The following is a 14,250-nucleotide window of genomic DNA, read 5'->3' as shown; positions in this document are numbered from 1 at the left end:
GCAGTAAGAACTCTTTTTGGCTTTATTATATGTTTACCTTGACATTCTGTGACTTTGCTTTCAGGAAAGAAAATATGGCCTTAATGTATGTGGAGAAGGGGGAGAATATGAAACATTCACACTGGACTGTCCTCTCTTCTACAACAAGATTGTCATGTGAGAACACGATTAGCATGTGTATCATGTGAAAACAAGATCGTTGTGTGAGAACAGGATTATTCCTGAACCAACAGCAAAGCCTCACTCACACACTCAGATATGTTGGCTAGCCATGCACTTCAACTAAAATTGAATCTGATGTTAAAGTTTTGTCTACGTTGACATTGCTGTGTTGATTTGTGCAGAGATGAAAAAGAGATTGTGATTCACTCTGCTGACGCATTTGCTCCAGTGGGTTACCTTCGCTTCCACAAATTTCATCTTGTGGATAAGGTATGTAGCAGTTCAGTTTCAACCCATGAAGACTTTCATTGCTGCACACAGATGCTTTTATTTGCTTAAAAACAAGAGAAATTATTCGAGAAATATATGCTGATTTCATCTAAATAAGTGTTTAGCTCACTAAAATCACAAAATCTTTGATTTCTTTTCATATAATTGCAGTATCAGGAAGTTTTATTTATTGTACTTGATGATCTGATTGTCTTAGAGTGATCATCGCTCTCAGGCAGAAAGGGTTCAAGGCCTTTCCCTGACCACCAGCCAGACATTGCTGACCAGACTAAAGCAAGAACAAAAGGATGCATGTCTAGATGATGATACTTACCTGTCTGAACCAGCACTTCCAACTTCATCTGTTATAGGTAGGACCTGAAGTTGAAGCTTATGGAACAAAGACACAGTCGATTCTTCAGAAGTCTGCTTACAATATTTTATTCACCAAACATGCAGCTGCAGGCCTGACAAGGAGAAGGAGCAGTGGGAGGGGGCTGCTGTACCTGACCTAATGAGAGGGGTGGAGTGGGGGTCCTGTACCAGTAAAGACCTCCGTCTGCGGATTTTTTTTTTTCAGGCACATTGTAAAATTCCCTGCAAATGTGTCTTTAAACTATCAAAGCGTTACACTTGGAGATTCAAGTTTCAAGACAGTAGTGTACGATTTCCAGGCCTGGCGGAAGGGGTGAGAATGAATGAAATGGCAGACTGGTGCTAAGGAGACCTAGGCAGTGCTATCAAGTCATGCTGGATGTGCTTGTTGTCAGAATGCCACATGACACCAATTGTTTAGGACAGCGGTTCTCAAACGATGGGGCGCGCCCCCCTAGGGGGGCACGATGTGCTTACAAGTGGGACGCGAAGATGGTCATTTTTTTAAAGTTTCTTATACCGGTATTAGTGAAATTAGCTTACATTGCTGGCTAAGGGGGGCGCGCGGACGTATCTTTGTTCATCAGGGGGGGCGTCACAAGTAAAAGGTTGAGAACCGCTGGTTTAGGACATATATATATATAGGGTCTGAAAGAAGGTCCATTCAGTATGGCATGACAGCCACGCCTGTCTATATCTAGGGTAGCCTGCATGCAAGTCAAGGAAGATGGGGGGAGCAGGGGGAGGGGATTACAGTAGAGGAAAGTATGGCTTCGGCGTGGGCCATGACACGTTATTAACACAAGTTAAACAAACTTACAGGACTTTAACAGTTAACAAATAGACCTACAAAATACATTAGCTCAAACTTAATGGACCTACAAGATACATTATTAACACAAAATAAACAGACCTACAACACATATTGTCTCCTCTCATTTCGCCATCAAACAGCTACACAGCAGATCCTTGTGAATGAAACAGTATGATGGCAATAGGTTACTGCAGCCAACAAAACAACCTTTAACAGGTGCAAAGAACTAGTTGTTACATATTTGTGTAGAAGGGCTTGCAGTCACGTTGAACATGTATAAAGGCTGGATTTCTCAACTGATGGACAGCCAGGCAGATTGGTCAGAGAGGTTATTATTTATTACTCTCTTATGGGTGATCATGGGCCAGCCGCAACCAGGGGAGGATGTTATTTAATTAACACCAGGTTGGTCAGTTCACCCGTTCACCTAGCAGTGTAAGTGTGTCTTGCATGAATTTAGTCAAAATGTTGGAGTTTTAGACAGAAGAGGAAAGGACATTTCAGGTTTTTGTCCACATCAGTGTGTCTGGCACTTGGCACCTCTCTAAAACCATTTAAGTGAGAGTTCAGATTTCAATATTCTGGGGTAGGTGTGCGCAGTGTGTGTGTGTGTGTGTGCGCACACTTGTATATGTGTGTGAGCTGATCTTTTACTAAAATTGAAACAGTAGGGACTTTTGAGTGTTGTTGCACATTGATTGACTTGTTTATTTGATGTTTTTGTCATTCCAGTTGCTGGCTATTTGCACTCTGATTACTGGCCTTTCATATGTAGTAACTCTCTTTGCACAGAAAATAGCAAGAAAAACAAGATTTTAATCTTAAATTTGAATACCTGAACAAACCCATTTTTAGGGAAAGAGGCTCAGTATGTCTTTAGCCTACCATGAAAAGTAGTCCGTCACCAGCCCTGCCGCTGATTTTCTATTTTACTGAAAGAAGAAAAAAAATGAAACCGAAGAGCCTGTGCTCATTGCCTCATGGTTGATTCATTTTCTTTTTTAATTGGTGAAAGGAACAATTGATGTACTTTGAGGATGGCTGTGACAGATTTGAACCTTAGTATTATAGTTTGAATTCTTAATAGATAACTAAGACAGCAAAGGTACTCATATAGGCACCAGCTTTAAATTCATTTGTGTCGATTGTTTCTGTTTATTTTTATTAAGCAAGGAATGTTTGCAATGCATGTATTGATGTTGACACTTTATTGTACTTTATCGTTCAGTTCACTAACATTATTGCATTATTAAATATCGTTAATGACAGTTGATTTATATACATATTACTAGAGTTTTACAAAAGCTAATTTTACAATCACAATTTAATCCAAGAGTTCCAGATAGGTCATCTCATTAGTTTGTCCAAGGGCCCATGTTCACTCTGGACGGCTGGGATTTCAGTGTAGTTTCACCTCACCTTTATTTCACAGTCCTTTAATTTTCTTTATGTGAAATTATTTGCAGATTTGTTGTCTGATACAGAAAGCTTACAACACTGTGTTGCTGATACTGGCACCTATTTTTGCCTTGGCTGCATTACTGCGTACACTGATCTTAGTCTTGCAGAGAGTGCTGGCCGAGCACTGGATGTGCTGAGAGGTGAGATCATTGGTGGCATTATTGTACACACGGATGTCAGTCTAGCAGATAAATCTTATAAGATGTTTGATGAGATGTGAGGTCAGATGAGCTTAGGACCACAGTGGTACTGCTGATAACAGCATTTAGAGAGTTAAAAAAAAAAAAAAAAACACATGAGAAAGCGAGATCAATAGAACATAAGAAAAGGCAGTTTCTCCACTGCCTTTCCAGTCTTCTTGGGAGCAGTTTGGTGTTGAATACAAGGGGGCTGAATGTTGATATTTCAGATGAGGTTGAGAAGTTGGGTGCCCAGCTGTCAGATGTGTTTTCAGTGTGCTTGCATGTCAAGAAAATGTCTGATTTTGCTGCCATTAATGCTGTGTACAAGACCTACTTTAGCATCAACCCACCTGTCAGGTAATTATGACTATTGTGATATTAATTTGCTAACTTTGCATGGTAACACTACTTCAGTTGGTATCGACAGCCTTTTTTTTAAAAAAATTTTTCAGAACCTTGTTTACATGTAATATTAGCACAGATATCCATGTAATGTTTGCACACTCTGGGTATCAGGGCACATGACCAGTTATCTTTTGGTGTTTGTGGTATTTTTGTCGTTTTCTTCATTGCTGACAGCTGCACATATGTGAATACTGATAGGCATTAACTGGTGTCGGTTCCATCTTTCTTGTCTGCAGCGTGTGTGTGTGTGAACTGAGTTCATTGCTGTCTGTCTTATCTGCAGGAAGCATAAGCTCTGTGGCATCTCTCTCATCTGGTGTGTGTGAGTGCCGCTCAGTGCTGTCTCTCTTGTCTGCAGGGTGTGTGTACAGGCATGTCTCCCAGACAACGTTCTCTTTCAGCTGGACTGCCAAGGGCAGAAAATGTCAGCACAAGTTCGGCGAACAATGCATGTACAGGGTGTATCTCATTGGGCGCCAGCAAACATTGGGCCTTACAGTCAGGCCACTGTGGTCAGTAAGCTTTGGTATTTCTCACATAACAGATATGCTACATTTATAGATTTATTACTTTCTTTTCTGATCTTTATATCAATCTATCTGTCCAGTATGTACATGAAATGTGCTCTATATATCTCTTTCTCCTTAGTGGGCAAATAGATACCCATGGTGTAGCTTTGGATAAATTTATTGCCTGATGTGATGACAATTTCTTAGAATTTAATGTAAGACCAGAGACATGGTCTTTGATTTCTCTTGGAATTCTCCACAAAGTCGTGTAAATGTCATCCACGACAAGAAGATGGACATTGTTCCTGCCTTTAAATAACTGGTGACCATCTTCGATAGGCAACTTTGCTGGGATGTCAACACTGAAACTGTCATGAAGAAGGCTCAACAGCACCTCATCCCTCTCCGAAAGCTGGTCTTTCTCTGTCTCCCATCGATTTTATAGATCGCTCAGAGAGCATGCTGTCCTTCTCGTTTGTCTGTTTCTACAACAGTTTATCGGTGAAGGACAAGAGCAGCTCACAACATGTTGTATCCACCTGACCCAAAGTCATTGGGACAGCCCAGGGTGCTCTTCAGACCTTATATGACAGACACTTTGGAAAGTGTCTGCGATCCTTTGTGATGACAGGCATGTCCTGTGGAAAGAATTCTTCCAACTCCCATCAGGCCGCCGATTTTGTATACCTGCATGCAGGACCAACAGACATGCTGACCTTTGTTTTGGCTGTTTCTTTTGAATGGTACTCAGCGTGAATGAATGAAACATGAATGCGAAAATCTGTTTGGTGCATATGAATGTGTTGTGATGTTATTTTTATAGAGCTACCCCTGAATTGCCATGTGGTAAAAATAAATTGTTCTTTTATCTTACTATGTACATATAAGCTTTGTACATCCATAGATCTGTCTCAGTCTGTACATGTGCATCTCTTGACAGGTGGATGGCAAGGTCTATGTGGCTGGTCAGATCCCTCTGGTCGCAGGTTCCATGACCTTGGCCACTGGTGGCATCAGGATGCAGTCCTGTCTTTCTCTACAACATGTCAGCAGCATTCTGGATGCCATGTGCCCTGGGACAACTGTTCTAAATGTTTTGCTGGCAGTGTGTTATGTTGTGCATCATGATTTCATTGCTGCTGCCAAACAACAATGGCAGCTTGTATGCACCATGAAGGTTGGTAAACACATTCACTATCTGGATGTTTACTATCTCATATTGGCAAACGTGTTCTTACTATCTGAATATTTACCGTCTCATGTACACTTATTTCTGTCAACAAGCATTTGGATGTCTGATTATAGCACGAGTTGTTATTGTTTTAATGAGGTGGGAAATTGAGCCTATTTTTTTTCATTACCTCAAACTTTAGTTGGTAAAATGATACTATGTACAGGCTGAGTTGCAAAGAGCTAAGCTTGGTACATGTGAAGAATACCGGCCTCTGATGCAGTATGTTGTGCTGCCTGCGCTGCCCAGAGATGCCAGCATTGAGTGGCAGGTTTATAGCACCAGTTCACCTGTTAGCATCACAGGTGATGGTTCTCCTAGAATGCTTTCCATTTTAGTAGAGGAATTAACAAATTTCACATTAAAACTTCTTTATATAAAGAAAACAAGAAACATGATGTGTAAATTCCTTTAAATATTTTGCTAAAAATGTACAGTTTGCTTGATGTTCAGAGATACATGGATTGCATTTCTTTGGGCTTTTTCCCTATTGTTAAAGGGACAAACTTTTCTTGTTAAAAACTGACATTCTTGTGGACTTATTCTTGGACTTGCAGAAACAGAAGAAGAAATAAGACAAGATGGTGTATGGGTACAGTCTAGAGGGCTCACCTCTACCGATAACCCAAATGTATTTTCTGCTGAGACAAATGTGTGTGAGTAGTCTTTTCAGACATGGAAGAAATTGATAAACTTTTTTCTGTCTGTATTTCATGTTTGGTACATCAAGATGATACTTATGATAAATTTCCTAGCTTCATAATTAAAAGTGGTCTCAACTGAGCTGAAGAGACTGGCTGTAAAAACAGCTTCTCATGTGTAGCAGGTGAGGGCTTATTCACCCACACCTTGAGCCCAGCTTGCTGAAAAAGAATATTAGAACAGAACATGTGTAAGATCATTGGAAGGTTTGAACAATCAGTGGGATAAAATCTCTCGTCATGCTGTATAACAGAAGCTTCTGGAGAGTGAGCTTGAACTTTTTTGTCCACAGTTCTCCAATCCAAACATGAAAATCTTGACTGCTCAAAAGTTGTGTCAGCCTGCCTAAGATGTTACAGAACCCTGATGACCAGGCTGAGAAAAGACTGGAGTGATGTCCCTTTACTTCGGGTCTTTTTCTGTGTGGATATTTTCTCATATCAGCATGTTTACAATGGTAAGTACATGATGGTTAGAATTGTGTTTGTTATGGTGAGGCCATATCAGTGCAGGAGTAAGCAGAGTTACGTATCACGAAATGGCTAGTGTTTGTGATGGGCAGCAGTCTGGTGGAATAGTCATTGGAACCGGAAAACAGCGAGCAAGATAGAAATTTTATCCTTTATACACATGAAGGTTGGCGCCACTGATGCTCTGCATAATTGTCGGTGTTGCCTAGTGTTGTTTGTTGGCTCAGCCTAGTGAATTAGCCAATTCAAAAATAAATCTTGATGGCAAAGTAATTTTCATTGCATTGGTAAATGTTGGTGATTGGTGAGATTATTTATTTCAGGTAACAACTTGTGTTGCTTAGTGATGTTAACTATTATTTGGAAAACATCAGTAGATCTTCAACATGTTTTTTGTGGTCTTATCTTCAGCGTTCCAAAAAGAGTTGCAAGATTCTGGATCCTTCTCTGCATTTTCGTTGGTACCAGCACTCAGACTTGCAGATCCAAGTCAGTGTCTTGCACTCTGTCACTGAAAGGCTTATTTTCCATGCAGCAAACAAGTTTTAAAAAAAAAAAGCTGAAAGTGAAATTACACCAGTTTTGTTTTATTATTTTGATAGCATTCCTTGGCAGCATGTACGTGCTACACATTTTATGGTAAAATAAAACTAAAGTTTTGTAAATGATCTGCTACACACTGCCTCTGGTTGAGGACTACAAAGCTGCTGCAGGTTTTCCTGCTGAACAATGATAGCTGATGGAACACCAGTTTACACACAGGCAGGCAGTAATATTTTTTTTTGATATGGAAGTCAACCTAAAGACAGTACCCAACTTTCCTTGTGAGAAAAACAGCTGTTGTGTGTCCTGTCCTTGTGCATGCTTTGCATGATTCAGCTGTGGAATGATGGGATTGTTAAGCCTCAAGAACAGATAACATCATGAGGGAAGAAATGTCAGTTCCTTTTAGGTATGTTTGCTCCCAGTGTCCCCCTCAACATCTATTTACTTTCATCTTGTAGCATATTTTTGCTTGTGAGCGTGCGCGCACACACACATATGCGTGCAGACTACAACAATGAACAAAACAAGCCATATGGGAAAAAAACTGGTTTACTTATGTTTTGCTATATACAGACATGTACAGAGATGATGCTAGAAAACTGTTGTGTACAACAAATGTAAAGAAAACATTGCAGTTACATAATGCTTTTGAATAGCTTGTGTACAAATGCCACATACACCATGTCCCCATAATATTGAAACCCTATAAACCATGTGGTATTGCGGTCAAAGTTGGGCAAGAGGTTGGGGGTTAAGACCAATATCATCTACCCAAGCAGAAAGAATGACAAAAAAATTTTTTTTTAAATGAAACTACAAACTTTCAGTTACCAGAAGCAGCCTGTGAGATGGCACACATTCTGAATGATGAAACATTTCTAATCTATTGTCCGCAAACCACAATCAACTGGTAGCAATACCAAAACTCAACTTATTGCCTAATATCAGTCTCATGGCATGGATGCCACCAGTAGCTCCAGTATTTAAATATCAAAACATTATTTAAAAACTGCAACGAAATTCAAGGGAAAAAAAGAGTACTTGAAACTCTGGTGACAAATGTGACAGAACCTAAAGCAATTCAGGACAGCAGCAAAGGTATAAATTGTGTTGCTACAAATGTTTTTGTTACTGGTCTAAACATTTCCTCTATTGCACAGAAATTGTGAACACAGAGTTATTTGCACTTGGCACACACTGTGTGAAGCACATTGACCACCATCCCTCCCTTTTTTATTTTGGCCAGCTGTTTAACATAAATCAATTCCTCTTAAGAACTGAAAGAAGCTGTGTAAGAATAGTGAAAAGAGCAGCTATCAACACCTGCATAAGGCAGTGAAAAGAAAATAGCAGGTACATACTATATGACAGCTCTTGTCTACAATCAACATGGTCAATTATTTTACCAAACCTGTAAATGACTGGAATGTCAACTGCAATTAGAATTATACAAGAGGCAGTGTCAGAGGCTGACATTATAATGTTCAAGTTTTCATAATAGGGTTTTTAAAACAATCTGATTGCACATCATTATTAAAGTGCCACTTATAAGTTATACAAAGCAACAATAAAGTTAATTAATCAACACATAAACTGACTTTTGTGATGCTTAACTATTTTATTCTGTCAAAATCTGGCACAAGCTTAAGAAGAATGAGAGGGCACGGGGATGATGGAACCAGAGATCTGCGATTATCCAAAAGCACCTGGAAAGCAATTAATGGTAAAACTCATTCAACAGTTTGAGCAAGATTCAGACTGCACCCAACCATATGACATAAAAATGGAGCCAACAAATTAGCAATGCTGGTCTCATCTGGACCAGGCTCTAAAACTGTTACCTGGGGCCCTGACATCATGTAACAATTTAGAACAAATGTCTTATAAACACTTAACAAGAAGTTGCAAAATGAAGATGTAAAAAGGCAGTTTCTCATAACATCATAAAAATACATCAGTAATAGGGATTAGTTTGGTATTGGGGAGGAGGTCTCTTTAGTGCACGCAGCCCTGAACATTAGTAAGAGGGATAGCTTGTATGGGGGTCACTGTAGAGCACACAGCCCTGAACACATCAGTGAATAGCTATTGACTTGCACCAGTTGCTGACATGATTACAGGCTTGTCTTGTTAATGTGGTGTCAACATTAGAGTCCACATCACAGCACAAAACTACTGCTACCGGAACTATTTCTAAGTTACAAATCTCTAGATGCAGTCTTGTCATGGCGAATGTACAGATGTGTGACACCGGCATCTATAAAGCAGCGTAGTCTATTCAAGTATCATGGGATGTAAAAAAAAAAAAAGGCTGTTTATATGTATCAAAAGTCAATCTCTGTACCATCAATTTCAAAAGTGGTCTTAAGACAAAAAAAATATTTTGGCTGTTCTCATTAACAATTCTAAACTTATTGCTTTACTAAAATGATCTGCAATGAGAAGTTTAAGACTTTTAATTTCTTACAAATCCTTGGTTTCCAATAGCAGTGATGCTATTTTGTCAATATTAAAACCTAAGTATCTATTCTAAAAACAAAAATTGTTCATCCAAGGGCAAGCTAGACAGTATTCTTGTCATCTTACTGGAAGTTCTTGTATGGCTCTATCTGAAACTAGCTACCTCAAGCGGAAAGTGGACAAAGTTGAAAACGTCTCAGGAACAGGACATTCACAAGGAAGACATCTGGTGATCTTTAGAGAGCTGTCTGTTCTTACAAGGCAGAAAGAGCATCAATGGCAGTGCAAAATCAGCTGGTCCAACAGCAACAGACCTGTTTAGATAACCCAACCCTGCTACATCTAGTGGAGGAAAGACCACAACTGAGAGTCCTGTCAATGATTCCAGTGATTCTCTGATGACCACATGTCAAAGGGAGGAGACTTAATTGCTTCTACCAATGGCAGAAACGTCAGTCATCTTGGAAAAAAAAAAAAAACTAATTTATGCGACTGCACCATTCCTGCTATAGCAAGTCAAACACTAAGCTCATAGTCAGCAGGTGGAAAGAGAAGCCCTCTTCAAGATAACTAGAGCCACCCATAAGAAGGACCTGTCTCCAGTAACAGCTGCAGCTAGGGGATGGAGGAGAAGGAACAAAGGAAAACATCTGTGTAAACAGTTAACAGTCTGTTTTTGTATTATCAGGTAAAAGTTAGGTATGTATATGATATATGCTGGACAGAACAGAGGGCTCATGTTTAAATTAAAAATTAAGTGTTGTAATACAGTCATGATGCAAAACCCTAAAGAGGATTTGTGAATAGTGGGACAGAAATGGGAAACAGCAGGTAAAGGGAAAAAGATGTTGTGGTCACCATTCTTAAATTGGTAAAATAATTTGAAAAATTGATCCAGCACTGGTTAGAATACCCACTGCTCTAGATTTCTTACCGAAAAAAAAAACAAAATATTAAAATGAGCGACTGCCCATCCCCTCTCCCCCAAAAAGTCAAACCATTTGATTTCATGTAAACTGCTGAACACAGCACTAGTGGTACTCGACAATAAGACTAGGTGCTGATGGGTATCTGATTCAAGACTATACAGAAAAGGATGACCCCAGCTTACATATACAATCCCATTAATAAAAACACTAATTAAAACAAAACAAAAATTAAAAACAGATGAAAATCTATGTGATGATGAAAGCTTTATGACAACCTACACTGGAATAAAGATCATGCAAACATGTGAGCACCTGTTGCTATACATATATCTGTATATACAGTGACGTGTGGCGGAAGACAAGAACAGTATTTCACGCTTTGTTTTCCTTGAATCATCAATCTGCTGCTGTTAAAAAGAGACTGAAAAAGGCTACCCATCAAACTGTGGGCAACTGACACTGATAAGCATACCACTCTCCATCTTAAAACACAAGCACCCATCTTCATGCTGCTACAGTATCTCAAGCATGACAAAGACCAAAAGCTATCTCTGTCTTGGAGCACACAAGTTCACCATAGCTTTTTTGTGATCTTGCAGCTGAAATCAAGTCGTTCACCAGCTCTTTTTTTTTTTTTATGACAAGGTCATGTCAGTTAATCTGTCATCACGGAAGTAATCTCATCATTGCTAAAATGTTTTGTTTCTTGAAACTCTCACAAGACCATGATGATGAGGTCAAACAGGTCACCAGTTCATTAATCAAAATACCATGGACTGAACTAAGCAACTTTCAGATTCAAAAGAAAGATACAAATGGAAAAAATTGACACAAGAAACAATGGAGCATTAATACTACAACCGCATTATCAATTTAACATTTTCAAACTGTTCTGAATATGGCTATACACCAACTACAGTTATATGCCCTTGAATTTCTAACATTTAGCTCCCGATCCAAAGTAGCACCTTTTCACAAAACATGCATTTATAAACACTAGTAGTCTCCAGTACTTCTACCACGCAGGCCACTAAACTGCCTGGCCTTTCTTTCAATCATTGAAAAGTGTCTTTTGTTTTACAAACATATGATAACTGATTCATGTTTTAAAATAATGGACAATATACAAAGGATCTCTAACAAGTTTGTGCTCACTATTATAATACAAGAATATTGGGACAAAAATTAAGCTCTCGTGGTAATACAGTCTCACTCCAGTCACCTCCATGTGCACTGACCTACATAACATAAATGAACTGCTTTCTCTACTCTATTACTAAACAATCATCAAGATGCTGTATACAAAGTAACCTGTATTATGTACAACATGCTGCAAAGATATGGTACATGGACCATTAACAACTAGAATTACAGAAAACAGATTTAGAAGGAACACAAGTTGGATCGTACAGAACTCTCTCAACCTGAGGACCACTGGTTGCTGGCCTGTAAGCGTACCTAGGTATCAGCTTTAAGAATCTGCATCTGTTAACAATTGTATTAAAGGCAACATATCTAGCCCTGCTATAATATCAATGCTGGTTACATGGTTCATCCGTGCATACAGTGATCACGTAGACCAACAATATCAAATTCATTCAGCATTGTCGACATTTGGTTATACTGCCTTATTATTGCATGTTTCCTGGAACACCTGTTTTAAACTATGTTATGACAACTTAGGGATGTCTGTAAAACAAGAATGCGAATCACTGCTATTCAACTATATAGATCAGAGGAATCATACACTTAAGCCACGGCAGACTAAGCAAAATTAAAAATGCAAACAAGGTCCAAAAAGTGTCCCTAACACTCAACTCTATTAACTTGATCTGAAACCTTTACAAAACTAAAATGCTAGTAAAAAATCATTAACATAGAAGCCATCCCAGATATTTTTTCCGTGATTTCATTGATCCTCTCGTTAGGCAAGCTTTGGTCAAGAGATTACCTCCCTTGAAGCTGGGCCACCATTAAAAAATTCTTACCAGCATGCACCCTGCCAAACTACCACACATGCAATTGTAAACATGAATCCATACATCTGTGCACATATAGACCTTCCCCAAAAGAATTTATCTTTTTGTTGCAGTCTACCTATGCTGATCTTAGGTGTGTTAAGATCAGAGGTTGAGCAGCAGGCAAACCCTGAAAGGTCAAGATGAAACCCAGACAAGAACAAGATGCCACCTACTCTTGAAGTCTTCTTGTAATTAAATCATATTTCTGTTATTTATTCCAAGTCCTACATTTTAATTTAGCTTAATCACTAAATTTCTTTAAAAATTGAAAATAAAAATCAGCCATTCCCGATTACAAGTTGAAATATAAATGTCCAAGAAATTCACATGAATGCTCTCCAATTAAGAACCATTATATTGTCACATCCGTGTCTGAAACTGTTTTAAGCACTTATCACCTCTGAAGATCCCTGGAGAAACCAAGTGTCCCAAAATTCCAGAAACATGCTAGCCACAAGAGGCAAGTGTTTCTGTAATGATAAGCACACAAGACGACAGAGTGGTGGAAGACTTGATGTACTCCTGATGCTGACAGGGAGCTGTTGTACACCTGCTGCCATTTATTGCATGTCATGTCAGCACCAGCTGTCATGACGTCTGGTGCACACACACCTCTCCCAAAAGTCGTTATGTTGCTGCCTGCATTTAGGCAACAACCACACAAAATCTCATCGGGGAAGTCTGACCCACAGGCAGATTACAGCATGTAGCCATGTCGGTGGAAACAGCACAAATGCATTTTTATTTTCTTTCTTATACTTTCCACAAAAATAGCTAGAAAATGTCGAGGTCTCAAGTTTGCGTTGTCAGTGCAGGAATAACAGCAGTAGGTAGCAGTGCAAGGAGCTGAAGCTGCGTCTACTCCTCGCAAGGTGGAACCAAGATGGTCACTGTTAAGAAAAGCTCAACTTTTTGCCACGAGTGGAGACGCCGGGGGCGGCCGCTAGTGCTGCGGCTTCTGCTGCTGCCTTGCCACGCCTTGTCATTATTGTCAGTGATGAAGGTTTGGTTACTGTTGACAAAGATGATGACACAGATGATCCTGACTTCAATAATGCCTTGGATGAAGATGATTTCACTGATTTGGATGACAGAAGCCTGGCTGGAGATGACGACGACAAAGCTGCTGATGTCGAAGATTGCTTTGACGATGACAAAAGCCGGCCTGGAGATGATGAAGACAAAGCTCTTGAAGATAAGGACTGCTTCGACGATGAACGTCTTGCTTTGGACGCAGTTGTTACAGTCTTTGATGATGAGAAAGTCATCTTTGGCACAGACTTTGGTGAAGATTTTGGAGTGCTGGGTTTGGTCTCTGGTTCAGATGAAATCATCCTGATGCCAGCAAGGTTTAGTAAAGCTTTCGCTCCTTCTTCATCTTTTTTCTTCTCCTCCTCTTCATCTAGTTTGCTGCTGCTTTCATCCTTCCTGGCTTTAAGGTCAATCTTGAGTCGCTTGCGGGGCACAAATGCAACATCACCATCAACCTCGTCCGTTCCAGAACCGCAGTCCCAATCAGAAGGACATTCTGAAGGTTCAGAGATGTCATCATCATCTTCTTCTTCATCCCCTGAACCAAAATCATACTCGTTGTCAATCGAAGATGTCCCAGATGCCTCATCCTCTTCAAGAACCCGTGTTGCAGAATAAGTGTGATCTTCGCTGGGATTCAACGTGCATACAATGGGACCCTTGTGTCGTTTATGTCCATGG

General features: G+C 39.6%; 2 protein-coding genes across 6 annotated transcripts in view; one reads left to right on the top strand and one right to left on the bottom strand.

Annotated features, from left to right (window-relative positions):
* LOC112571353 (diphthine--ammonia ligase-like) overlaps positions 1-9,436 on the top strand; it is a 13,930-nt gene extending 4,494 nt beyond the window's left edge. For 2 of the 3 annotated variants that reach the window (XM_025250305.1, XM_025250307.1), the window contains 11 exons: positions 65-156; positions 345-432; positions 650-803; positions 3,088-3,222; positions 3,492-3,621; positions 4,028-4,181; positions 5,119-5,355; positions 5,576-5,714; positions 5,967-6,065; positions 6,404-6,568; positions 6,993-9,436. In XM_025250305.1, coding sequence (XP_025106090.1) covers positions 65-156; positions 345-432; positions 650-803; positions 3,088-3,222; positions 3,492-3,621; positions 4,028-4,181; positions 5,119-5,355; positions 5,576-5,714; positions 5,967-6,065; positions 6,404-6,568; positions 6,993-7,096 — 1,497 coding nt within the window. In that variant the 3' untranslated portion in view covers positions 7,097-9,436. The remainder of the gene's footprint in view (positions 1-64; positions 157-344; positions 433-649; positions 804-3,087; positions 3,223-3,491; positions 3,622-4,027; positions 4,182-5,118; positions 5,356-5,575; positions 5,715-5,966; positions 6,066-6,403; positions 6,569-6,992) is intronic. The other variant, XM_025250306.1, reaches the window with a different exon arrangement.
* LOC112571352 (forkhead box protein N3-like) overlaps positions 7,661-14,250 on the bottom strand; it is a 34,663-nt gene continuing 28,073 nt past the window's right edge. For all 3 annotated transcript variants that reach the window (XM_025250303.1, XM_025250302.1, XM_025250304.1), the window contains exon 8: positions 7,661-14,250. In XM_025250303.1, the coding sequence (XP_025106088.1) occupies positions 13,431-14,250 (820 nt within the window). In that variant the 3' untranslated portion in view covers positions 7,661-13,430.

This window comes from Pomacea canaliculata, linkage group LG8 (genome assembly GCF_003073045.1).
Source record: "Pomacea canaliculata isolate SZHN2017 linkage group LG8, ASM307304v1, whole genome shotgun sequence".
In the NCBI taxonomy this organism is placed as follows: Eukaryota; Metazoa; Mollusca; class Gastropoda; order Architaenioglossa; family Ampullariidae; genus Pomacea; species Pomacea canaliculata.
This window is presented reverse-complemented; position numbering and strand designations above follow the sequence as displayed.